This window comes from Zonotrichia leucophrys, chromosome 3, assembly GCF_028769735.1.
Source record: "Zonotrichia leucophrys gambelii isolate GWCS_2022_RI chromosome 3, RI_Zleu_2.0, whole genome shotgun sequence".
Lineage (NCBI taxonomy): Eukaryota > Metazoa > Chordata > Aves > Passeriformes > Passerellidae > Zonotrichia > Zonotrichia leucophrys.
Window position 1 is genome coordinate 72,820,430 of NC_088172.1, and position 26,834 is coordinate 72,847,263.

Genomic DNA, 26,834 nt, shown 5'->3' on the forward strand with positions numbered 1-26,834 from the left:
AGGCAGCGCGGCGGGGCGGGGTGACGGCCGCGGCTCTAATAAGGCCGGGGCTGGCGCTGGCCGAGGGCTGCTTGCCCCCGCCCGCCCCAGAGCATGCAGTGCTTCCCCGGGCTGGTGCTGGCGCTGAGCTCGCTGCTGGGCGCCCTGGCGCTGCTGCAGCTCTCGCTGCACCTGCGGGTGCCGTCCCGCTACGGGAAGCACGAGGAGCGGCTGTGCCGGCCGCGGGGCCGGCTGCCGGCGCGCTGCGCCTGGTTCCTGCAGGAGCTGCCCTCCTTCCTGGTGCCCGCGCTGCTGCTGGCGCTGCGCAGCCCGCCCCGCCTCGAGCCGCTCGGCTGCCGCCTCCTCTGCTGCCTCTTCTGCTGGCACTACTTCTACAGGTACCGCCGCCGGGCACGGCTCCCGGCCGCCGCGCCTCGGGAAACCCAGCCGAGGGAAGCTGCGGGAGCAGCCGGAGCCGGGCGGGCGGCGCGGCCGGGGCAGGTCCTGGCTGCAGCATCGCTCCCGCCCGAGTCCGGCTGGCGATCCGCGCCCCGGGCTCCGCTCCGAGAGTGGGGACCGGCCGGGTGGGCATCTCTGCCCCGGGAGAAGGGGCACCCGGGGGTGCTCGGGCGCTTGAACAGGGGAGAGGATGGATGCTTTGAGTTGTTCTCCTAGGGAGAGGAAAAGAAAAAAAGAAGGAAAGAAAAAAGAAATAAAAGAAGGTTTCGCTAAGTTGAAGGAAAGGTTAGGATAAAACTCATCCAGACATTATGTAAAGGTACATAGGAAGCGCTTGTTGCGGGCAGGAGAAGCGCCGCGTGTGCGGCGCTGGGAGCAGCGGCGGCCGCCGAACGCAGCCGTGGGAATACGCGTGAGGGTGGCCGAGAGCAAAGCTACGGAGCGCCGGGAGCGCACGGCTCTGCCCGTGGAGCACCGGGAGCGCACGGCTGTGCCCGTGGAGCCCCGGGAGCCCACGGTTGGGAGCGCACGGCTGTGCCCATGGAGCACCGGGAGTGCACGGCTCTCTCTGCCCATGGAGCACCGGGAGCGCAGGGCTATGCCCAAGGAGCACCGGGAGCGCACGGCTCTCTCTGTCCATGGAGCACCGGGAGCGCACGGCTGTGCCCGTGGAGCACCGGGAGCGCACGGCTCTGCCCATGGAGCACCGGGAGCTCACGGCTGTGCCCGATGCTGCGAGGGGAGCACAGGCGCTGCGGGCGTGCGGTGCCACGGCACCGAAGTTGGTTCATTATGCTCAATTAGTCATTCCCGCTCCACTACCGAATTACCAAATTGTGTTGGGTATTTTTTTTCTTTTCGTATATTTTCTTTTTAGAAACCTGGTCTTGTCAGAGTCAACGAATGCTGTAGCTCTAATTAATTCTGTATTTGCTAATCAGGAGTTTAAATAAATAGTAGCGTTTTTATCCAATGTTGGTGATGACTTTGAAGAGACATAGTTCTACAACTGTCACCCAGTTCTGCAGAGAATATCACCAGAATCTATTTTCTCCACTTCCATTTTCTGTGGAGTTCTGTTGTGAGAAAACAGAATTTTATTTATGGAATAAAATGGCTTTTATTCACAAGTGGCAAGTGCACGTGAAAATGTTATGCCATTATGTAGTAAGGAGCAATGTAACTCCTGAGGCAAAACCGTGACTTGATTTGCCATTTTCCACCACTATTCCTATATCTGTTTTTTCAGTTTGCTTCACAGAAATAGAAAACATTCTTGTAATATTTGATCAGAAATAATTATTTGCTCCTCAACCAAAATCAATATATTGAAAATCCAGTTGCAGTATCTCTACAGATAGTTTAGGGATAGAAACTCAAGGCTGTTCTGGAGATATTTCAAACAGAGAATGGCTTATGTTGCTAACACTATTTTAGGCATGTATTTGTTATCACTCCCGTTGTTTTTACTGCAGGAGTCAGCTTGAGGACACACCCATAACATATTTGGCGTCCAGAAAGCTGGATGTATTGATTATATGTAGTTATACAGAATTTAGTTTAATGCATTCTGCTATCAAGAATTTCTGATTGTTTGAGAAACACAACTATCAATGAACACCACTAGACCAATGAAATAAGTGTAACCCTACCAGTGTGCACACATCTATTGGCTCTGTGACTTCTTTATCAAATTTACTGCTGGACTGAGGCAAAAGCTCTGTGTTTTCATACATTTTCTTTCCCACACAGCTCGGGGATCTTCTCATCTCTCTCTGGAATATCCTTCTTCACTTCCTCACTTCAACCAAGTCTGTATACAACTTTTCTTGCTAATACAGCGTGTTACTCCAATATCAATCTCACAGGCTGCAGCCCCTTCTCACACAATCCATACTGGTATTCTGCTGAATCAATTAATATTTGAAATGTTGTATTAAATATTAATACTCTGCTGTTATGTAAAAGAGCAGCAAAATCACAAAATAGAAGTTTTTCTGGGTTTTGCCTGCCAATACTATAGGACAGGCAGGTTCTTGGAGGGATCCTTGGTAGAATAACCTGTGGCCACAGGGTTGTGTTTATGAGTAGAGCCTTCTTGATAACATGAAAGTTTTAACTATCAGCACAGATAATTGTTATCTACAATTTCTGGCAGATAGGATAATTTATTGTTACAGAGAATTTTTTTAGCCTGTAGCATATTTTACAGTTAAACAGAATTTCTGCAGCTTTCTTCTTTTCCAAACTTTTTAGCTCCCTAGACTTTTTTAGTCCTTGGACCCTCTAAAGATTGGGTCAAATTTTTAGCAATAAGTGGCACAATAACTGTAATCTGGATTCAGCCTTTAATTAAAAGAATGGGATTTACTCAGTCCTTGGAGGAAGATGACAACAATGGAGGAGACATCCCTGACCACTGGGCATTCACAGATTTTGCCATCCAGAATCAGCTCCAGTCTAAGCCCACCTGCAGCTCCTGGATTTTCTAGGGAGCACCTCATGGGAATTTAGGCTTCCCTGTTCCATGCTGAGAGCCACCACATCCCGGTGACAGTGCTGGTGGGCAAGCTGTCTTATTGCACAGCTGAAAAAGGGGTGAAAAGAAGGGCACTTACATATTATGTGCACTTGCATATTATGGCTGTTTACCTATAAAATGATGCTGAACAAATCATATACCAAGTCACCATATACTGGCGACACTGCATTAGAAAGTTCCATTGCCATACAGTGTTTGAAAAGAGGTTCAGTAATTTGACATAACAGTCAGGATCTAGTTTGACTTTTAGGGTTTTGTTTTGTTTTCATTTTATAATCTTTACTTGGAAGAATCTAACAGCAGTTTTAAATACTTCCACGATTAAACTTGATTGCAAGGATTATAAGTGTTATATCAATCAATAATAAAATTGCATTTACCTAATGGGTGTAGCCTACTTCATTTTCTGACTTTAAAATGTTGCAAGGAATAAAGGTCTTCCACTCTTAATCATAAAGGTATTTTGTTAATCCACTCCTACCTTTACTACTGATCATCTGGTATCTGTACTTAAGCATTCCTCTGTGTTTGTATGACACATTTTCTTTGTATATTCTTGCATAATTTAGTGACTTCTTTCTCTCCACAGGGGAGCTTTTATAATTCCTAATCTTGTCTCATCTACTATAGCAAACACACATGAGGAAGGGAAGTTTTCATCAGAGGTATGCTCAGAAGGACATTACAGTCCATAATGGAGAAACACAGACTTCCAAAAGACTGCTGTGCTTAGCAATTCTGCCTTTCTTTGTGTTCTAGCCAGCTGTGTTGCCCCAGTAGCTCCTTTTAGACTGCAGCACATATTTCAGAGTAACTTCAAGTCTTGACCTGAAGACCCCTGAAAATGAAAAATCCATCATTTTGTTAATGTGTTATAATTTTTGTTTTAAAGTCCAGTGTTTTCTTTGGTAGTGTTATCTTCTAAATTCTTTTACCCTTACTTAAACATGTTTAAAATGTCTTGCTTAAATTTGAATAGTCTTGATTTTTGTGCCAGTACGCCTTGCTCCTTCTATCCACCCTGTGCTAATTTAAAGCACTCCCTAGTGTCCTTCAGTATTCCCTTACCATGATATCACTTACATGGTACTGGATCATGTTTTAATTTGCTTGTTACAGAGCTGTCAAGCCCTCTGTCAGCATCAGTTTGATGCAGATAATATAGGAGCACATGATCGTGTTTCTGGGGCATTAATTACCACACATGATGTCATATTTATGCTGAATTGATGGGTTTGTGGTGGATGCAAGCCAGATAAAGGGGAACAGACATTACCTGATCTGACACAGAGTTAGAGTAGTGCAGACACATGATACTTCATCCAGCATGAAGCTGGTCAGGATAAAATTACCTTTTCATAAATTTAGGAACAGCCTTAAGCCACCATAATTAACTTGTCCTGCTTTCGGACATGTTGTCAAATAGCCACAATAATTTTTTTTTATTTGAACTGAGGTATTGTAAACTAGATTTATAATATCACTGAACCACAGCAGACCCTCAATGCAAGAGTATTTTCCCCCCTCTCAGTCCTCAGATAATTTCTGTGGCTTTTTTCCCCTTTCCTTTTTTTTCTATATCCATTTCAAAATGAAGACATCAGTGTGTGATGAATGATGCAGTGCCAGAGTTGTAGTAGCATGCCTAGAGAGAACATTACTTTCCTGTTCCGCCATCCTACTCCGATGTTTACGGATTAGGAGAGCACTTCTCTGTTTGGAGTCATAGAGAGACATCCTATGTTTCCAGGCTACTTAGAACACTCTGGAGCTGGTGTGACCTGGGTTGTAACCAAGGTTACAATCTATCACTCCTTCTCCTTAGGAGTTGGGTTTTGTTTATATCACTGTATTTCCTTCATTTTAAATAACTTTTTATATGGGCACACGGCTTAGAAATTCTGTCCTGCCTACATTCATATTCACTGCTTGTCTAGAATTTGTGCCATGGGCCATCTTAATCAGTGGTGATTTTGTATTTATTGTCAGGCTTTTGAGGAATGTGCTGGAGTGTTGAAGGGACCACCCTAATACTGTTCTGGAAACTGGGTTAACGCTGATGGTGCCTCATTGACAAGGACTTTGATGGTTCCTCATTTAGAGGACATCTCTGCTTGCCTGCAGGAGTCCTGTGAGCCAGTTCTGGCAGAGAAAGGAGATGGTCACCTGGGAGGTGACTGCTGGCCAGGGAGCCCTCTCCTAGCGCTGCCCAGAGCTGAGACTTTCTGTCTGGGAGGATTCCAGAGGGAGGGATGGAGCCAGGAGACCTCCCCTCCATCCTGCCTTGTCCAGCGGCCCATGGTGAACCGTGACAGCAGAACAACAGAACAGCTTTCTGCCTTTGTCTGCCACCACTAGGCAGCAGCCTCTCTCTTTGTGCCTTTCGGGAAGGGATGAAGGCAGCTTGCTGCTGCTGCTGCTGCTGCTGCTGCCGAGGGGAGGAGAAGGAAGGGAGGGATCCCAGCCCCGGCCTCTTTGGCTGCTCTCCTTAGCTAGCCGGCTCTTTGTGTCTCAACGAGCACTTTATCAGCACAGCATGGCATGAATTTCATCGAATTCAAATGCTCTCTGGTGCTAAAGATAACATTCTTAAAACTGGAATAATTCGGAGTCTGAAAAAAATCAAAATCTGAGTTTCCATGTCTGTTTTCAGTAAGCTCATAGCACCTTCACTTTCACAGGGAAGGTTCTGTGGTTCCAGGGGCCTCCAAAAGTGATGGGGTAGGAAGGTAGAGAAAAGGAAGAAGAAAGTGAGAAAAGAAATGACTGCCAAGTCTGCCATCTGTATATGCAATCTCTGTGGAAAGCTGGTCGTGAGCTGAAAATGATGGGTGGTGTAAGATGTACGTACAGGAACACTTCTTGTGCTGAATGACTTACAAAGTATTTTACTTTGAAATGTAGTTTGTAATACAGCCTTTCCTGCTGGAGGGGCTGTGCTGGGAATGCAGCAGAAGCCCTCAGGTGGTGAGGAGAAACCCATTTGCTGCCTTTCCATTTTGCAGTCCAGCTTCAAAAACCAAAGGTGGGAAACATAACATGTGGCAATGAGAGGAAACCTTTGCAGTCCAATCCCATATAAATCTTCATGCTGCATTTCTCTTACCAGTGAGGAAGACAGAGTGGTGGGGGAGCAGAGGTGATGCCATTGTGCACAATAGCAGCAGGGAAGGCCCTGTCCTACTGACTTGTGAAGGTAATCCTGAAGACAGAGGTGTAAAAGACAGGGTGCTGCATGTACCCCTTCTGTGCTGCCCTTTATTGCTGCGGCACAAGCAATTTAAAGATGCATTTCAGTTTCAAAGACCACCTATTACATTTACTTATTTATTTTTCTGTCTTGCAACTTTGTTTTCAACCAAGTCAAATCTCTGTTTTCTATTTTATTCAGTTAATATATGAACAAACCAAACTGCTGTTTTCATTTCTGAAGTGAATTTGAGAGACATTAAGTAAGGCTGCTCTTTGAGGTGCAGCTGGATCCCCAGACTCCTCTGATTGAAGGTGACCCATTTGGTGCACCTGTAGCTGGTTTTCTACAAATTGACATATTTCTAAAGAGATCAGGGAATGCTGAAATTCGTGGCAAGAGAATAAGAAATGAGGAGCATTTGAAAACTGCATCCTCATATAAGTTTTTAACACTTCTTTTGGCCAGCTTCCCTCTCTCTGGAACTAAGCTGGGGAGAGAAAGGAAAGGGCTCTTGTTGTGGTGTGTTTTTAGCTTCCGGGTCCCTTCCTCAGGTGTGCCAATATTCCCTTCTCCTTTCCCCCTCGCCCCTTGCTGAGTGTGCCCTGTCAATCAGGCTTAACATTCCAGTAAGGCGTCGTGTGGTTGGTCAAGTTCAAAGGATGCTCCTCAGGCCTGGGGGACATTGGCCCGTATAGGTGTCCCTAGTCCCTTGAGACCCTGCCCCTTTCACCTGGTTGGTAGCTCACCTGTCCCCTCCCCTTCCCCTGTCCCTGAGCTTAAAAGGCTAATCAGACCATGCAGCCAGGATTCTGTTGGAGCAGTTGCCCCGGTTCAGACCTCTGTAACCATGGAATAAACATCTGGACATTAAACCCTCCAGCAGAACTCTCTCCTTTTTCTCTTCACCATCGCCAGAAGCTCTCTCTCCTGAGGTAAACGGAGTTCCTGACTAGCCTGGACTTGTTCAGTGCCCTGCTGCAATCTCCAGCAGCCAAGGTATCTCTGGGGTGATTTACACCACAGTGCCACCTTTGGCCCAGCAGCGAGGGTCAGACTGGCCCAGGCACCATCTAACTGGTAATATTGGGATTGATATTCCAATAGGCTCTTGCTCTCCCCTGCTCTGCAGAATGCAATGCCTGCCTGTGCTACCTGGCTGGTCAGGCAGGTGCTGTGTTTACCTGGACACACCTGGACTGGCCTTTTTTTCAAGTAGGAATACCTACTTGTGATCAGTAAGAAAAGCAGCTCAAGACTCCAGAGAAATGCTGAAGGATGGAGGCTCCAAATGAGTAAATTTTTTATAAGTTAACTTGCTTATAATTTTTAGAGGTATTCTGTATTAGTTCATACAGAGTTTTAGTTATGTTTTCTGAAACATGAAGTGCATAAACAGAAATTAGATTAAGCTTGAAGGATATTTATATATTTATGTTGTACTCTCCTTGCTAGTAGTGAATATAACCAGACCAGAAAACAACCACTAGGTCCAATAGATCCAATCCAGAGATTAAATTTTCCCCCCACAGAAATATTTATTTTATCCTTTGGTCTTAGAAAGTTACCATTATTTAGTGTCAATAACTAAAGACATTTCTCTTGTTGGCCTCTTATAACCTCTATAATTAATCTCCCAACACAAAATCTGCAGGTATTTGACCAGTAACAAATCCTGTTCTCTTTTCCTTCCCCTTGATGCTTTGGAATAGATCCTGACCAGATTCCTTTTGGCTTTCACCAGCCACACAGTAGCACATTTGCATCCTCTCTCCTGCTGTTTGGCCTTGGCAGTAATTCTAGATCTGTCAGCAATATCCCTAACAGAGGCTGGCCATTTGCGTGCCTCTTCTGTGTATTCCTTGCTCCCCAGGCATACCAGTGCATTACAGTAATGCTAATATATAATTTCTTCTCTTCTGTGAAAATAGTAGATTCATTGCTATTTTTATCCAGGTTCCTCATATTCATGTATTGATAGCCAGAAAAAGCATCTCTTCATATGCTTTGCCTCAGAATTGTAAAATGCTCATGTACCCAGTGCTAGTCTGGAGTTTGCTTCTTCGCAGTCTTTATGAAATGCTTCCTAATTCTGCTCTCAAAATAGAATACTATCTGATTGCCTTCCTAACAATTAGCACAAATAATCCTATCTATACACTCCTTTCCCAATGGGAAGTGGGCTAACATTACAGAAACCTCTCATTTTTGCCCAGCCCAAATTGTACCCATGTGATTTTTCCTTTTGTCTCTTGGTCTGGAAGATTTTCTGCAGAGATAACTTAAGACTTTTATCTTTTTTTACTTCCTTTCAAGACATCATGCCTCTCAGGAGTATCTTTATATCTGATGCCAATTCACTTGTGCTGTTTTGTTATTACCAGGCAGCTTTAAATGCACTAAAGGAGTATTCATGCCTGCTCTGGGACCTCACTGTTGCTGTTAATGACAAAATGACTTGGTGGGTGTCAGTCCAGCTGCTCTGCAGTGAACTGTCCAAACTGCAGTTCCAGGGCAGAGTCAGCCACCAGGACATCACTGAGGCACAAGAAGGTTGCTCTGATCTCCTCTGTGTGAGGTCTGAGCCCACCCAAGAACTTGAAGCACTTGCTATCCTGTGAGCTTAAATCCTTTAGGACGACAACATTCTGAGCTCCAAACCCCACTGGGCTTTGGTAAGACTGGCAAGGATCTGGGAAAGATCTGGATTTGCATCACCACATTCCTGGTGTTGATATCAGAAAAGCAGAGTTATAAAGGGTTCTACTGAGAAAAGAAAAAAAATATATATATACAGGAGTTTCTGTAAATGTTTTTACTTGAAAATAGTAATGTTTTTACCAAAGAAGAAAATTATTTGTTTTAATCATGATGATGTCCATAGTATCCCTTTTTTTGGGCTACTCTTTTAAGCAGGAAAATAAAAACCAAGAGAAAAGTTTTAAGGTCCACTCCATATGCCCAGTGGGAAATTTGTGATGGATCTTGCTCCTTCAAGATCCACAAATCTGATATTTTTGATTTCTTATCATAGTAGAGGCAGCCATTAAGGAGGAAATAGGACTTTCATACTCAGCCAATAAATAATCGTTTGACAAAAGGAAACACTTTAATAGTCCCTTTGTGTACTCAAGAGCCTGTATAATTAGGTAGTTTGCCAGTTTTATGGAGCTCCGTTAAGAAAAATAAAATTGTGAAATACCCTCCTAGTAGTATGATTATAAATCAGTGTCCGTCCCAGACATTGCATATTTCCCTTGGTGTAAGTTATATTCTTGGTATTTCCTACAAAATTTGGTCAAGAATGGTTATGATAAAGAAATACTTTCAAACTTAATTTAAGAGACAATTCTTAAATCTTGTAAGTGGTCTTCTCTGTCCAGAAGTTGGTTTAAATGGGGCAGGTGAATTGATCAGTAGGGTGATCTTTACTGAATTTGGTCAAGTAATTAAATTCATGTACATCTACACCCACTTAAATGTAAGACCTGAGCACTCAGCTGACATTCTAATTATGTTTGCAACATCTCTTTGTTACAACAATAGCAATGGGATTATTTTGTTATAAAACAAAAACAAAACAAAACAAAACAAAAACAAAAAAAAAACCCAATTAAAATATTAGTTTAAATGTTCCATGTAGAGAAATGGGAAAAAGGAACTCATAAGAAGAAAAAACAGAAAATTTTTTTACAGGTCCAAATTTGTTTTAAGAACCAGCTAAATTCTACCTAGCTGTGAACTTTTTAAGCACCGGTTACTACTGTATTGATACCTAAGAATGGGCAGAAAGTTTCACCATTCCTAGGAAGGGGTATCCAAATGTGACCTTCAACAGCAATGAAAAAAGGTCCTGTTTGAAGGAAGCTGGGTTTGACCTCCTCCTTCCTTACTACGCATTATAAACATGGAGCAGCAGCACCCACAGTCAGCTTCAGCCAGGTATGAGATACCATTTTCCTTACAACAGGGCTAGCTAGAGTTCACCAACTTAATCCAACACCTGCCATGCTGGGAGGCTGCCTCCCAGAAACGGCTCTGGAAAATGTCACCTTGTCAAGGCTGTCTTCAAAGAGATGTGCTGTCTGCTGGAGGAAGAGGGTTTGCTTAGGGGAGATGCTAAGGAAGAGATCAGTTCCCAGACAGGACTTTGCTGAAGCAGGTCCTGAGGCAGGTGATGACCTGCAGCTCTTTGATGTCCTGGTAAAGATGGGCTGGGTGACTTTCCTGCAAAGCCAAGGCTCCTTGATCTGGGTAGTCATGCCAGAATTCAGGCTGGGCAGGAAGGCTACAGAGAGCTCTGAGTAAGTTAGCTGGGCTACCCAAAGAAGTATAGTCACATTGGCATGGTCTCCTGCTGGAGAGGCACATGCAAATACTTCCAGACAGTGTGGTCCTGAGCAAACCTTCCAGTGACTCCTGTCACACATCTGGGGTAGGACAATGCATGGACCTCTGTTAAACTTCTGCTGCTCCTGAAAACAGGAGGGGAAGAAATGTTGAGAAATGACAGAATGGAAGAAAAGTACTTACATTACGGTGTTGAGGGGATTTTTTGCTTGCTTGCTTCTCTTTAGAACCTTAAAAAAAAAAAAAAGAATCATTAAAGCATTCACATTTTAAAACTTGGCCCAGATTAAGGTTACTAAAGTGAGACATGTCTCTGACTCTTCCTAGGGAAAGCAATTTAAACTTGGCGGAGCTGTCTGAGAAGTGCGTTTGTATCTGCTCAAACAGAAAGGTCGTCAGCTAACATTTTTAGTCTGTTCCTCTGGTTCAGCTGAGGCTAAAATGCAAGCCTGCAATCCAGCCAAGTATGCTCTAGGCTGGCACTGTAGGGACAGAGCAAGGCTTTTCTGGCTGCTAGGATAATCAACAGAGAAGAAGTAGTCTCCTAGCTGGAGTTCTGGCAACATGGATTAGGAAAAATACAACATGTCTTGAATGCAGAGAAATAAATCCACTGTGAGGTTTACAGGACTGCAAGGTGGGAAGAGACAGAAATGTCAGCTGAAAGAGCACAGGAGGGACAAGTAGGAGAGTTGTTAACAACAGCTAGGGCAGTAGTGGGGCAGGAGTGAGAAGAAATGGGAAGGAAAAGGTCATGATGTGAGAGGGCAATGCCCAGGTATCAAGAGATGATGCAGACACTGTGCTGAGTGATTCACCCAGCAGCTCTAAGTGTCAGGAAATCTTTTGACACATTTTGCGAGAAAACAGAGACCATTGTGACTCAGAATCAGCCCATGGCAGTTTTTCCTTAGGGAAAAAAAAAAAAGGCTTCTAAGTCCTTCGATTATTTTAATGTAAGCACAAACTCAGTATCTGACCTGGCCACTTCAAATTTTGTTCCTCTCTATGTATGTACTGCCTTGAGTGCCATGAGATCATAGAGGGTCAGTATGCTGGCTGAATATAATCCGACCAAGATTTAATGTTGAATAAGAATAGATTACCAATCGTCTGTCCTCCTTTGGCCATTTCTCAGGAAATTTATGGAAAATAATGACACTTGATCTGGTAAGTGCAGTTGTGAGAGCACAGATCTGTGCATCCTTGGATTTTGTGCCAGTTTTTCTGCAGACACATCCTCCTGTTCTGTTCATGATCTCAACCTCTGTGAACTCTCAAAACTCTGCTCCAGTGGAGCAGAGAACTTTTTGAAGTGCACAGCACAGTGTCTGATTAAGTTACTCTGGCATGTCTTTCACACTTTTGGCAGACTCCCACAGTTTAGCAATAGGAACAAAGTGATCTGTTTTCATAAATATCAAGTGATTATTTCTGAAGAAGAAAAGAGGGAGATACCTTTGGCTGGCTAAGGCTTTGGCACACTATTGCTTAGATAAAGCAACAAATATTCTCATAACCTCTAAGTGCTGCTGCCCTTTAGATACTATCAAATAGTAGAGGTAATCATGAAGCACTGTGAGATCTGCACATTTGTCATCAGCACAATCCATCTAGTCAAGTTGAACTTTAATCCCCAAACGAGTCGTCCTGTCCCCTAATCCCCATGAAAGCACAAATCTGGACCAAGTTTAATTAGGGTTTCCACTGCGATAGCTGGCCTGGTGCTGAGTCCATCAGAGCCTCTCTCTGACTAAAATAGCACTATGTTCCCATTCCCAGGCAGTTCCTGGCCACATACAGTCCTCAAATTTTCTTCTCTTTCCTGATGGACATTTGTCTAGCCTGTCCTTAACAATTGCTGCTTATTGAGATTCCTAGAATATTCCAATGTCTCACTGTCTTTCCCTAATATCTAAGCTGCATTTTCTATACACCTGTTCAGGCCTGTTGCTTCTTTCTGTGTTCCCAGTAGACAAGAGAATGCTTGACTCCTTTCTTTGCAGGAGCTTTTTGTGCAGTTGCAGACTGTTATGATGTCTTCCACTGGTTTTCTCTTAGTTATTTTAAAGAGCCTTGAGTCCTTCAGTCTTTCCTCACATCACATTTCCTGGACCACAGCTGATTTTCTTGGGTTGCTTCCACTTTGTCTTTTATAGAGAGCTGGGCAGAGCATCATTTAAGCTCCTACTAGCTCCATGCAAAGGGGAAAATTACCTCAGGTGTCTCCAACAACACATTTTAACATTTGCCTTTTTCACGAAAGCCTGACATCATTGGCTCATGCTCAGTTTGCCACCTACCACCATTCCCTCTCCTATCCAGCCCTTTTTTCAGCCTGTCTTTTACATTTGGTCTTAATTAAGTGTAGTATTTTCCCATTGTCTTTATTGAATTAAATCAACTGTTTTAAAACTATCAAACAAGATTTTCAAGACTATTCTAAACTCTGGTTTTCATTCTTGGTGTGCTCAGCATCTCTCAAAGCCACATCAGCCACAAACATTGCAAATATTTTTTTCCCCAGCGGCATGATATTAATGAAAAAACTCCTGAGCAGTAGCAGAAGAGTCTTTTGCAGAATCTCCCTCAAAAGATCTTTTTAGTTTGATAGCAAACAATTGTGAACTATTCCTTGATATAATTTTTTAGTTTTGCAGCCACTTAACATCCTTTAAACCAAGTGACTTAAAAGGTTGACATGTGAGACAGTAAAAAATCTAAGGTCAAGACATAGGACATAGTCTGCTCCTACCATCCCTCTCTTATGATATGTCCAATTTATGTCAATTCCTTCACTCAACAAACCTACCTCATGAAAATAGGGTTGCATATGGAAATGAGTCCTGTGCCCTGCTGTTACAGAGCCACGGGACTGTGAGCCAAAGAGGCTGTGACAGGTATTGCTGCTCAGACAGGAGGCTGATCAGGCTGCACATTCTGCACTCCCCTGACCTGCCTGTGTAGTGTCTGAGGACAAACTGTGAGTTTGCAGGGGATAATAGTGATTTCAGCAGGGATCTGTACAGGGATCTGTACATATTCCCTTTGCTCTATTAGCTCCACATCACCTTTTTGGCTATGAAAGACAAAAGTACTTTTTAAAAAATCTCCATCTTTCTGATGAATATGCCAAATTTGACAAGGGATGGTGAGAAAGATACTATATCTGGTTCATCTGACTCTTGTTTCAGTTGTCTTTGCTTAAGGGCAGTCAATCAATTCTTCCCTTTGTTTAGTTCAGCCCTCAATCTGATCTCCTTTCCATAATACAAATAAAAATGTGACTGAGTGATAGCAAATGAAAATAAAATAATATTTTAATTTAAGAATATTTCAAACCTATTTGGTTTATACCAAAATAGAAACATTTAAGAAACAAATATGCTGATATAAATGTATACTGAGTGTAATGTGCTGATGGATTGTGACTTACTGAGGCAGCTTGATAGTGCACCAAACCCAGCAGTTCTGTTCTTGGTGTCCATTTAGAAAATGTATAATAATTAAAGTACAGTGTTTTGGTCCTGTATCTGCAAAACCAGTATGATGCTTTTCAATTTTTAAAGCCTTTTTACCAGAAGAATTCTCCTTTGTTGGTTCTGTCTGGATGCTGGAAGTCACTGGGAGATACCAGATTTTCTAGTGAAATTTTCAAAAATAATAGAAGAAAACCAAGAGGAGTAATGAAGTAATTTATAAACAAAATTGCAAAACACTTTTGAAACCTGGCCACTGTTGCAGTGAATTTGGAAGGGTGAAAAATTTTTGCCTTGGAGCCAAGCCTACACAATTATTTTCTACTAATTAAAACCAAATACCCATTTTATACCCATTTTAAGGTCTTATTCCTTTCCTTTTTCCAAATTTGTTTTCCAACCACTTGTATTTTATTAAATATAGCACATCTAATAATACCTGTACGCAATGTGAAGAGGACTAAGCTTTATCCATAAACTGTATTTATCCTTCTTACTTTGCTAAATGCACAGCATGCTAGCAATTTATATCAATCAATGAGGCATTACTGACTAGTTCTAGCTGGTCACAATGACTAGTTCAGGCATTTATAATGATGGAACTGAGTATAACATAGCTCAGATTCCTTAAATTTATCCAAGGTTAAATGTATCATGGTTTTTTTCCCTTCAATGATTGATAGTGATACAGAAGCACCATTTTTTAGCCTTTCCCATGAGATACACATGCTTTGGAAAATATTTTTTTCCTATAACCCCCCCTTCATTCAAAGGCAGTTGTAAGGAACTGTGCTTTTCTGACCTGTCTCCAAGGTTTCAACCTGAAATCTGTTTTTAGCTCTGTGGCCACAAGTCAAGTGCAGTTGCTGATTCCTTTGACTGTTCTGCAAGTGCTGTCATCCATGGTGTCAGCCTTCCTGGCACAGCAAGAACCATGCTGGAGCTTTACTCATAAATGCTGGTGTTAAGCAACTGCTAATCTATTCTAAGGAGTTTATCATCTTTGAGATGTTCAGTTTGTAAAAAATGTTAGATGAGTCATGAGACATTATGAAACCCTGAAGGTATCATGCTGGATTAGAGCAGAGGCCCTTCACAGTCAGCACTCTGTCTTGGCAGAAGCCAGTGTCAGATTATTCAAAACAAAATGCAGTAAATGGTGGGCAGTTGTCCTCAGCAGCTGCTACCTTCTGCCTCTCTTCACTGGAATATAATTTATCCCCTGAAATATAAGAATTACTATTAATTCCAAATCTTTGTGTTCTCTTTGTTGAAGAATCTGCCTTTGTCTGTCATTTCTGGTAATCCTCCCTCTCTTAGTCCTACCAAGCTCTTTACTTCAGTGGTTTTTTCTATATTACATTTAATAGAAATCTCATTGCATTCAAACTAACTTCCCTTCAGTATCAGGACAACTGTTGGTCACAGCTATTCAGCTCTCCCAAATAAATAATTTCCTAGTATTGTGTGTTATTTCTCATCTGAAATAAGTTTATTCTTATTAATCTTCAATACAAGTTCAGCAGTCCCCATGGTTCAGTATGGCAGTCACAAGTCTCTTCGCATTTTCCCACTGATCCTACTCCATTTCTGATGTCTTTGCATTAAATCAGTGCCGCCCACACTTTCTTTTTCCCACTGCCTTGCTTCTCAAGAACTCCTTGAAACCCAGTTAAGATGCCATGTGTCTCAAGATTTCCTCAGTCCTCCTCCCATACCTTGATCAGACGTGCGCCTCTATCTCTTGCCCAAGAAAGATGAGTGCTCCTGCCACAAGTCTTCATCAGCCCTGGACCTGACACTAAGAGACCACAAAGACTGTCCCTACAATAACAGGCTTCAGATTGGATTTATCTTGGAAGTTAACCACAAACATCCCAAGGACAGTAGATTGACCCAATTTTTTTAGATAGACTCCTCAGAAATTAACCAGATATGGCAGGTTTAGTATTGTTTTATACAGCTGAATCAAAAGATTTTAAATGATACATCTATCTTTCTTATTCCTTAAATTAGAGACATAAAAATTTGTCCAAAGATTTTTGGAGGAACATGGAGTAGGGTATTTTGCATGTGGAAAAACATTCCTGACTTTGAAAAGAGAGTTCATTCCAACTTAGTTTTTGTCATCACTAGATAGATAAATCGGCATGATTAAAATAAAAAGATTGTTCTCTTGCTCCCCTTCCTGACTCTATTCAATTATTTAAGCTGTGTTAAGATGAGCTTACAAACTGGGCCACAGTCCAGGAACTGATTACAGTTACCTGTAGATAGCATGATGAAGGAGGGTTAAAATGCCTAATTTCACTTTTGGAAGTATTTTTGAGTATTTTCTTTTACTTTCCCTTCAAACTGATAGCAAATTAGCCTGCTGCTTGGAACTGAAAATTTACCCATCAATTTTGTTTTAACCCAGTCTGGGATAATTGAAAATTTTTAATTTGCCACAGGAAAATTAGGTGCCAGATTGTGTCCTGGTGTGGACTTGACAGTTTTCTCCTATAAATATCCAATGAGAATTATTGTAACACAATTCAAAACCAGTAAAAGTTTAAAATTACCTCAGAGTGCATTTAACCTACAAATAAACTACAGAATGGGGCTCAGAAAGTATGTGCAGACTAATCAGCAGCAGATGTCTTTAGGACATCTAATTTGGCATCCATAACTCTCCAGAATAATTAGAAGCTTTGTGTAAGGCACCACAGCCACCCCAAACAGAAGTCCATCCTGTTTGTGAACAACTTGATCCTTTGTCCAAGTGGTCAGGTATGCCAAGGGTGCCAGCAGCTCCCTAGTAATGTGATTCCAATGACAACCTATGGTATCAATTGTTGGTGCAAAGAGAACGGGTCTGAGTAATCTCCCCAGGTCTGGACACCATACTTGTCAATCTGTGCACAAGAAAGATTGAAAGTAATTCCATGGTTTGATGGCAGGCCAATCCTTTCATGTCTGACTGGTCTGTAGTTCGTGTAACACAAATCACAAGGTTTTTCTTATCACCTGAGACACAGGTATTTGTACAAATAAGAAAATGAAATCAGCCCCATAAGGAAGGAGGTGCAGTAGAGTCTAGAGAGCGGTCCTCTACTTAGAGAGGTCTTTGTTTGAGAGGATATCAGTAAGGTGGTGAGAGCTGCAGACCTCAGCAAGGAGTTTTCAGGGAGTGAGAAAAGGGGCTCTGACACGGGCCCTCGATGGAGCAGGACCCATCATTAACTCACCTACTGCATGAGCCCTGCAGCAGCTGCACAACCCCGCCTGTCTGTGTTTTCCAGGCTCAGCTCAGTGCACACATGAGCTGGGAGCTCCCTGAGGGCATCACTCTCATGGGAGGGCCTGGCTGCCCGCCCTGACCTGAGCCACCCCCCCTCCCCACCCTTTGTACCGCTGGGTGGGACAAGCAAGGAGCCAGGGTACGTGGAGCCCAGGCCACGGGCAGTGGTTCTCAGGCACCGTTTTTGGCACCTTGGTTCATCCTCACCAGGCAGTCAGGGCAGGCTCTGGCACCCATGGTCCAAGGAGAACCAAAATGTCCCTGCAAGGACTCAGAGCATTCCTGGTCAGCAGAAGTCCATAAGTCTCTCCTGGAAGCTGGCCAGGGTCACAGGGGATGGGCCAAGGCATTCAGACAGTGCCCCAGGATGAGTAGGACAAGGCTGGGTTATGGCCAGCACCTGCTTTCAAGGAGAAAAGCACCACATCAGCCCTGCCCACCTTGCTATCCTTCTGCTTCCTAGCCCTTTGTTTGTCCTGGTGAGACCCAGAAGGAGGCCTGGTGGCAGAGGCATGGATGGGCAGGCTTAGCAGGAGGCTGGTGGCCCACAGGCCTGAAGGGAACCAGGTGCCCTCCATTCTGGGCACCCTTCCGGGCCCAGCTGCCCCAGGTGTGAAACACCTCGAGCTTCCAGATGCATAAATGAGCTGTTACTGTCTGAAACACTGCAACTAGGGCCTGGAGAGGAGAAGACACAGCAGGAGCATAAACATCTCTGACTGATGATCTGTTGGAGGACTGACAATCTACTCTTATGGTAACATTTCTGAAAAGATTTCCACCTTCTGTGGAAATAACAGCAAACCTGTACTTTCCCTGGGTTTAGGTGAGAGTCTCCGGAATTTTCAAGAAGCTGGACTAATACCTCTAAGATTAAATTTGATGCAATGTCAAATGATTTTCTCTTCAAAACCTATTTTTTTTGGAAAATAAATGATGGGGAAGAAAATGAATAATGCATTATTCATTCATTTAAAAAGAAGCTGTTGGCAATGGTTTAGTCAGATGCAGTGCCTTTGGCTGGTAAAGATAATAAAGGAGTAATGAATTAGTCATCAATACTGCATCGAAAGTAAAAGGTCAAATTTGTCATTGGACTAAAACCAAAAGGCCAGATTTGTTCTGTTCCTCTAAAATGGTGGTCTTCAGGCCCCCTTTGATTTTCATACTGCAAAATAGTTCCAGCTATATAGAGCTGCAGAGTCTTCCATGAAATATTTAAAACTATTAAATGCCCCTGCTTTATCTCTGTTGCTTTTTCAAATCTCATCAGGAATAGTTTGTGCACCCTCAACTAGCCATGTAGTACAATCTCATACAGAGAATTTAATCTGGCCTCTGGTTTAACAGACCCACAGAGATTTCCTTGGAGAATTTGTTCCACAACAAAGATTCTTGGATGAAATCCTGACTTGGATTGTCCAAACTGCTACAAGGCAGGATTACAGTGATGCCAGGATTTTACTGTCTCAACAACTAAACAAAGCTGGTGCCTCCTGGCTCCCCTGCCATTGTACTTTTACTTTGCATGTAGATTCTTTCTGTCCTGTGTGCACTCCATGGCACAGAGGTTTGTGGCCTCCTGTTGCAGGATAAGTCACCTTTCAAGGTCCTATGACCTCTACAGCAACAGCAGCACCAGGAAGCAGCACAGAAACAATCAGTTTGTCTGGGAGCTGAGAACCTTCTGTTTGCATTCAGCTGTAAAAACTCAGAGACTCTTAAACCTGACTGGTTTTGGCAAAGGATAAAGCACTGCCAGTCCTGCTTGAATCTGCTGTATAAATTCACATCCTAAATAATTTTGTGTGGTTTGCATCATTCCCTCTCCGATACAATTTTCTGTCTTCAAGCCTGCATTTGAAATTTTCACGCTTTTTCTCATAACTGTTCAGGTCAAATTTGTCTTGTCAATATGACTTCAGCAGCAGATCAGAATGCTAAAGCTGGCTTTGCTTACTCATAACTCCAGCATCACATTCCCAAAGGGCATGATCAGTAATTATTGGTAACATTACTCCAAAGAGCATTCCTTCCCATTCTGTAATAAATATGACAAATGTGATATCACTATCTGAAGAACATTTTCCATACCTCTTACGTTTCTCTTTCTTTAAAAGTACTTAGCACTTCTGCATCACAGCTGCCTTAATTGCTGGAAATCTGTCTTGCCTTGCTTTGGAAAGCAGTGAATTAACATGCTGCTGCTTGTACTCTGCTTACTCACTTCCAGACATGGAATGATTTAATCTAGATTTATAATATTGTGAGATTTTATGCCTCAGCTTGCTTTAGTTGACACTTGCAACATGGGATGTGAATTACTTATCAGCAATGCTTATATACTGGTATGATGAGCACCATCCAAAGCCCAAGAGGGCAAAAGAAAGAAATTTAGAGTGTAGATTTTTCCACTTACAGAACTTAAGTGGCCAGGTAAGAAAACACTTACTAAAAATTAATATAACTTCTTTGTTTCACTCTCCCAGGGATGATATGGATTGCCTGAAGCGTCAAGGGGGGTACTCCCACCTGAAGCAAACATACATATAAATTAAAACTATACAAGCTCCAATTATTTGCTGACACAGATGTTAATGCTACTGTGAGCACAGCTGTTGTCTAAGAAAGCCCTAGGTGCTGTAGCTGCATGGAAATCTTGGTGTTTAGCATATTAAACTTATGGATGTAGCTCTTCTTATTTTAAACAAAAGCTTGAAAGCATGGAGGGGAGGCAGGGACTGGAGGTAAAGCAGCTCCTGAGGCAGGGAAAAAGTGCTCTGCCCCTACACTGAAGTGTCCAAGCAGAGCAGGACAGAGCTGTTGTGTGTTAGAGGTGCATGGGGCTCTCTTTCTGAGTGACGTGGGAGAGGCTGGGACAGGAGATTACATCTTGGGCTGTATACTGCAGGGAGTGAGAGAGCCAGAGGGTCTCAACCCTGCCTTCAAGCCCATCTGCCACCATGAGTTAAAGCCCTCAGGGATCAGGAAGGTCTTCTCCATAACAAAGCTCCTCCCTATGCTGCTCGATGCTCGTGGCATAATAATCGTTGTTTGGAGAATCAGTATTGCAGTGGGTGCTGCCCTTCACAAACATCAGTGATGTCTGAATATCATGTCCCCGTGTCCCTCCGCAGCAACCAATCTTCCCTTGGCCCACTGGAGCATTAAATCAAGTCTGGAAATGAAAATGCAGTTTGTGGGCACGAATTCCTCATTTTCACCAACAAGCGTAGAGAAAGATACAGAGACATTCTGAAAGCATCAGTGAATCTGGATGAGCTTTCTAACTTCCCACCTTGGGTGCAGTCCTGCAGGACCAGAAAAAAGATGTGTATCTGTAGGATTTCATGTTCCAAATAAATTACTGATCTTATATTGTTGCAGTTCTTTTCAAAATTTTTGTCTTTATTGACCTATTTTCTACTTTGTGCTTTGTTCAAGTTTTTTTCCCTACAGCAGAGAAATTGCAAATATAATGTTATCGTGAGCAATGTGCTGACTTTTTTTTCTTATCTACCTTAGGACATTTATTTACCCTTTCTTCACTAGAGGCAGACCTTTCCCACTGCAATTGCTTTTCTTTGGCATGTTATTCTGTATCTATAATGGCTTCCTCCAGGGGTACTACCTGATTTACTGCGCTGAATACCCAAACGATTGGTGCACCGACATCCGATTTACATCAGGTAATTACAGCTGCAGGATTCCCAAGATCTAATCTCCAAGCAATTTGTAAGCATTTTGAATTATGTCCTAATCTTCAGTGAACATGTGAGTCAAACCTGTAGTGATGGAAATCAGCATAAGACCTGCTTGCTGGCCCAGATAAAACAAATGTGCAGTAACTTTTTTTTTCTGCTAGGCAGCCACCTTTTAAGGTGTATCATGTTGTCCGTTAGTCTCATATCACGAGCCTTGTTTTACTGACAGCACTCCAGAGCCTCCTGCTGCTGCGGGCCATGGAGATGCAATCTCAGGCCCCAGGTGCAGGGGGCTGTGCCCTTGCTCAGCCAGAAGTGTGCACCCAGCAGGGGCTGTGTGTGAGCGCAAGCTGGGGCTTTCTGTTCCCTGCCAGGGAGCTTTGCACTCCATGCAGCTAGTCTGAGTGAGAGAGAAAAGCAGGGCAAAACCCCAGCATGAATGAGTCTCTGGGGACAAAGAGCTCTTTTTTCTCATGTAAGGCACAGGGGAAGATTAGAGATCACGCACAGTCTGCTTGTATGCTAATACGATTCCTTTCTATTCTGTAACTTAATAGCTTAGCTGAATTTCACCCTGTCAAATCCCCCAGAGAATAACTGAACAAGAGCAGTTAGATGGCATTACAGATTTGGTACTGCACAGAGAGTGGTTTTAAATGTAAACATAGAAATGAGGATTAACATGGATGTCTGAGGATACAATAAGTACAAACTAACCAAGGTACTTTCTATGCCCTGTTTCAGACCATGGATGCAAGTCTGGTCCTTTCAGACAGCATCACATACTAAAAATTCTGGAAATTGTTTTGTAAGACCTCACATATCCAACAAAGAAAACACCATATAACTTCATTTTCATGATAAGTAATATATATATTTAATGTTAAAAAAAAAGAAAAATGAGCATTAGCAGTACTTGAAATATTAAGGAAAAAACAAACAGTATATTCTTCCTCTACAGCTCTTACCAACTTTCTGTTGCTACTGGAAGTGTTGAGGTTTTATCAGCATTTAGTCTTTTATCTATACATTGTAGTGCACGCACTACTTCTTTTCTTGCTTTCCCATCATTGTCAGAGCTGGTTTTCTCAGTGTCCAACATGTCACAAAATGAAGGGCTTATCATCTGCAGACTTTCTCAATCAAATGCCTCTGGTTTTTCAGTTAAATGGAATCTGGTCAATGGATCACGCTGGCCAGATAATGTCAGCATCCTTCAGCAAGTACCTGCTTTCCATCCATGCCCAAAGCTCTGTCCAGGCAGCCTCACTGCCAGTGGACTGGGAGGCGCTGAGATGTAGGTTCCTTTCCCAGCTCCAGTGATGTGCTGCATAACTCTGTGTCTCTGTGCTCCCCTTTCCTCAGCAGTAACAGGAGGGTATTGGTACTTGTCTCCAGCTCAGTGCTTACTTTGTGTACAGCTGTGGCTGGCTGTCATCAGCTGTGGTGGCCATGGGTACTTTGTGTCCCCCCATCAGTATTCAATAAATGGGGACTATGGTCACCTGGAAGTTCAGCGGAAAGTGCTCTGGTGTCACCAGTCACCTGTGCTTCTCCTGTTCAGTGACCTTCTTGGCAGCAATGCACCTTTTGACTTGAAAAACAATCCACCCACCTCACATTATGAACCCTATCTGTCTGCTGCAAAGACAAACCTCACACATGAGCTTGAGCAGGGGTATCTGGACAGAGCTGTCTTTGTAATTCATTTCTTGTTGGTTTCTCAGGCCTCCTCTTATTTCTGCTGGGAATGGGAATCAACATTCACAGTGATCTCCTGCTGCGCCAGCTGAGGAAACCTGGGGAAGTCACGTACAAGATTCCTCAAGGTACATTCTTATCCCCCCTTCCTTGAGGGAAGTAGGGCAGCAGAATAAACAATGTTTTCTGGCTGCATTCACGGGAGAGTGACAGTAATGGCAGAGAAACTGGTCTCGCACAGGTACTTGGTTCAGGTGCCCCCCAGGCTGCAGGGACTGGTGTGAGCTGGCTGCAGGCAGTCCAAGGAAAGCAGCAAGAGTATCTGGAAAATGCAGACTTAGTGGAGAGATTTAGGAAATTGGCTGGTAATTCTGAGAAGATTGAAGTGGACACAGGAAGAGGATTTTAATTTTGCAAAAGGCAGCTGCAAAGAAGGAAATAGTCTTCTACATGCCCAGAAAGAAGTAGTAGTTGATTGCTTACCATGCAAAAGGTGGATTCAAAGTGTAAACTTTAGGGAAAAATAACAACACCAAGGATGCAATTGCTGAATTGCCTTTCCAGGAAATGTCTAGCTCTGTAGAGCAATGTGGATAGGAATCCAAGAATTTCTTGGGCTTGGTATTGACTCCTTCTGCTGCCTTGTTATGGATGGTGATATGTCTCTCCCAGAGTTTCTCACCTCCAATATTTACCAGTCTCTTGTAAATGTTGCATAAAACTGAGATCCAGATTTTGCATTCCCCACAGGCAGTGAAGTTGCAAAATATTTTTAGGACATGAAAAGCATTGACTAATACTAATTCTTATACTTTAAATCTAATAATGGTCTTTCTTAAGTCATTTTCCAAATGAAAATAAATGGTTGTGAAAGTGCTGGAAACATCTGAGTCAGAATCCTCGCTGATTCTTGTATTTACACATGAACTTCAAACAAGATCCCCCTTTGGCATGGCTCCACTGGCTTCAGGGCAGTGCATTTGGGTTGCTGCTATGGGCTGAATAAGAAAGGGTACATATTCTGCTGCTGACTTTATGTGAAAGAACCTTCCATGTGCAGCAGATGACCGTAAAAATTAAATATTTTGTCTGTTGCTGCAGGAGGACTGTTCACCTACGTTTCTGGAGCCAACTACTTTGGAGAAATTGTGGAATGGTTTGGTTTTGCCATTGCAACCTGGTCCCTACCAGCCTTCGCCTTTGCCTTTTTCACTCTCTGCTGTATTGGTCCACGTGCTTATCACCATCACAGGTATAAAACTGTTCCTTGCCATATGCTGCTACTTCCCCTTGGAATGCAGTTTGCAAAATGCAAGGGAGGACCAGAGCCAGGATTTGGGATAAAAGTGAAACCTAAAGCCATGTACAGGAGGTGTATTGGCTTATTTGTGTAAGGCAGGCAGGCAGCTGGTGCCCCTGGCCTGACAGTCATTTATTGTGACTTGAGCTGCATCAGTGCTTCCAGCCTGCTAAAGCCTCTCTTCACTGAGCCTCATTAAAGTGAGCCTTTCCTAAGGTTTCCCTTGCAACCTCTGCAGTCCTTTGGAACAGATATGCTCTGAATTCCTAAAATTTCTACTTTAGTCCTGTTAGAACCTTAACAGTATTATCAGTTAATTAAACAACCAGATGTAAATAGTTTTGGAGCTGCTTTTTTGCAGAGTAACACACTAAGGTAACAAGGAAAGGCAGCTTGGAGCAGTTTTAAGGTTGCTCAGCTGTTCTGTATTGAAACTGTGCAGTTTCCCTCCATGCATGCAGGTTCACTGTGTTGCTTATTTTCTTTCAGGTACTACCTCAAGACATTTACGGACTATCCAAAATCAAGGAAAGCCTTGATTCCTTTTGTTTTTTAATGAATGAAACATGGACACTCTGTTTTGTTTTTATAGGATTTTTTTTTTCCAATTCCTAGTTTTAATGCTAGGTCTGACTATAACTAATTGTATAGATGATATCCCAGGATTGTAACAGACAAGAAGGTAATGTGGAATGGAAGTTCTTGTTCTAATTTGAGGGGAAATTGCAGATAGCTGTGGGCAAAAGGACTCTCCAAAAAACGTATTTGCTTCTCTGTGCAGCTCTATCTGTGGGAACAAGTATGTACCTGCATTGACATCAGAGAAAAGACATTGGCTAAATATTGTTGAGGAAAAGTAAAAAGTAAGCCCATTACTTTGGAGAATCCAATTTACAGCACTTCTGCAACTGCCCCTGCTGCCCCTACGCTGCAGCACTCATGCCCTCGCTCTGCCGGCAATGCTCTGGGTGTTGCCACACTTTAAACCACACAGGGGGGTCTCATTTGCCCCAAAAAATTACTCAGCCCATTATTTTTCATCTAAAAGGCATCTAAACTCCCAGAAACACAATGTAACAGGAGGGAGCTTGTGCTGGCACAAGGCTGGGAGCAGTGTGCCATGGCACAGAGGTGAGGCGCACAGAGATGGAAGCTGGCACTCACAAGCACAATGTCTGTGTTCCTTCCTTAGGCATTACTTCCCTCACTGTCAGATGATTAATCTTCAGCCATCAGGGTTTGTTTTTTAAATGTACTTTGTAATAGCAATTGCAGCTCCATTAGCATTTCTTTTCTCTTGCAAATCCAGATCTTTTTTTCAGAATAAAATTTTTTCCACCCGGTTGTTGTTCATAAAAAGATTTGAAATGGTGATGTATGACAAAAATCACAACAAATAAAAAGCTCTGTGTTGAAGAAAATGTTCTCTGACACTGGCAGTACATTTTGTCTATGGAGAATATTTTCAGATACTCTTATTAGGAAATGATGCAGGAATATTATTGAATTTTTACAATCAGACAGAATGCCTCTTCCTAATTTCAGGATAGTTAGGAATTTTCCAAAAAATGTCATTAACCCCAACAGGAGAAGATGTCCCCTTGGATGCTGATAGTTTTGGTTACCCTTTAGAGCATAAAATCCTGCTAAGAATTATGCTGAACAGCTGGCAAGAAAAATACCAGACTGCACACATGAAACATATTACCTACTGTTGGAGTGACCTGATTGATTGTATGCAATTTCCTCCAAAACACAATAAAATTTATGTGAAACACAGAGCTGTGTTAGCCTATCATTTACTGTTTGCAGAAACAAATTTCTGTGATGTTGCTTACCAAGTTCTGCTCACAGCAGCTTCCTCCTTGTGGACAAACCCTCCCTTCTTTGCTCATGTTATAAATCTTTTTCTCTACCAGAGCGGAGCAGCCAGCTGGGGCTGGCTCCCATTGTGCAGTCCCTCTACAGCCCAGAGGAGAGCCACGTGTGGGCAAAGGTAATAGAGGGAGACAATAAGATGCAAGCAAAATTGTTGTTGCAAACAGCCCATGAACGCCCGTGTTCCTAGCTGCTGTCTCCTCCATCCATTTCTGAGCTGGGGAGAGCAGGGACCATGCTCTGCCTCACCCTTTTGACCAGAACAGGACTTGTGCAGACTTCTCTGTCCCTCCTACCCACTCCCCACTGTGGTATTTTTGGAGTCCCCAGGAAGAAGGAGGAATTGAGAATCTGACTCCATGTTCTTAGAAGGCTAATTTATTGTTTTATTTATTTATATTATATTATATAATATAAAAGAATACTATGCTAAAACTATCCTAAAGAATAGAGAAAGGATACAGACAAAAGGTTACAAAGAATGATGATGAAAACTCATGACTGCTTCCAGAGTCCTGACACAGCTGGATGGTGATTGGCCATTAAGTCAAAACAATTCACATGAAACCAATGAAACAACCACCTGTTGGATAAACAATCCCCAACCACATTCCAAAGCAGCAAAACAAGAGAAGCGGATGAGATAATTATTGTTTTCATTTTTCTCTGAGGCTTCTCAGCTTCCCAGGAGAAGAAATCCTGGTGAAGGGATTTTTCAGAAAATATGACAGTAACACCTCACATCCAAACAGGACAATTTCCTGCATTTATTTTGTCTTGCTTAATATGTGCCCCAGGTAGCCTGTTATTGCCACTGTCAGATACCAGTGCATGGAGCTGGGGGTTAGAGTGGGAGAACTGGAGCTGGTCCAAGGAAGGAGATGCCTGCCCACAGGCAGGAGGGCCCCACAGCCTGGCACAATGCACTTGCTGGGCACAGGGTGCCTCCAGGTGATGGACATCTTGCAG

At 42.9% G+C, this 26,834-nt stretch overlaps 1 protein-coding gene across 1 annotated transcript; it reads left to right on the forward strand.

Moving 5' to 3' along the window:
• SRD5A2 (steroid 5 alpha-reductase 2) lies at positions 1-25,764 on the forward strand. Its single transcript, XM_064708792.1, has 5 exons — positions 1-377; positions 20,808-20,971; positions 22,714-22,815; positions 23,789-23,939; positions 24,477-25,764. Exons 1-5 carry the CDS (start codon positions 94-96, stop codon positions 24,541-24,543), a joined length of 768 nt encoding a protein of 255 aa, XP_064564862.1. The 5' UTR covers positions 1-93; the 3' UTR covers positions 24,544-25,764.
• The last annotated feature ends 1,070 nt before the right edge of the window (positions 25,765-26,834 follow it).

What these genes read in the sequence shown, in the direction of transcription:
- SRD5A2 (XM_064708792.1), top strand. Translation starts at nt 94, where the DNA reads ATGCAGTGCTTCCCCGGGCTGGTGCTGGCGCTGAGCTCGCTGCTGGGC. An exon ending in TGCTGGCACTACTTCTACAG is followed by an intron (nt 378 to 20,807) that starts GTACCGCCGCCG and finishes TATCTACCTTAG; the next exon opens with GACATTTATTTACCCTTTCT. An exon ending in CGTGCTTATCACCATCACAG is followed by an intron (nt 23,940 to 24,476) that starts GTATAAAACTGT and finishes ATTTTCTTTCAG; the next exon opens with GTACTACCTCAAGACATTTA.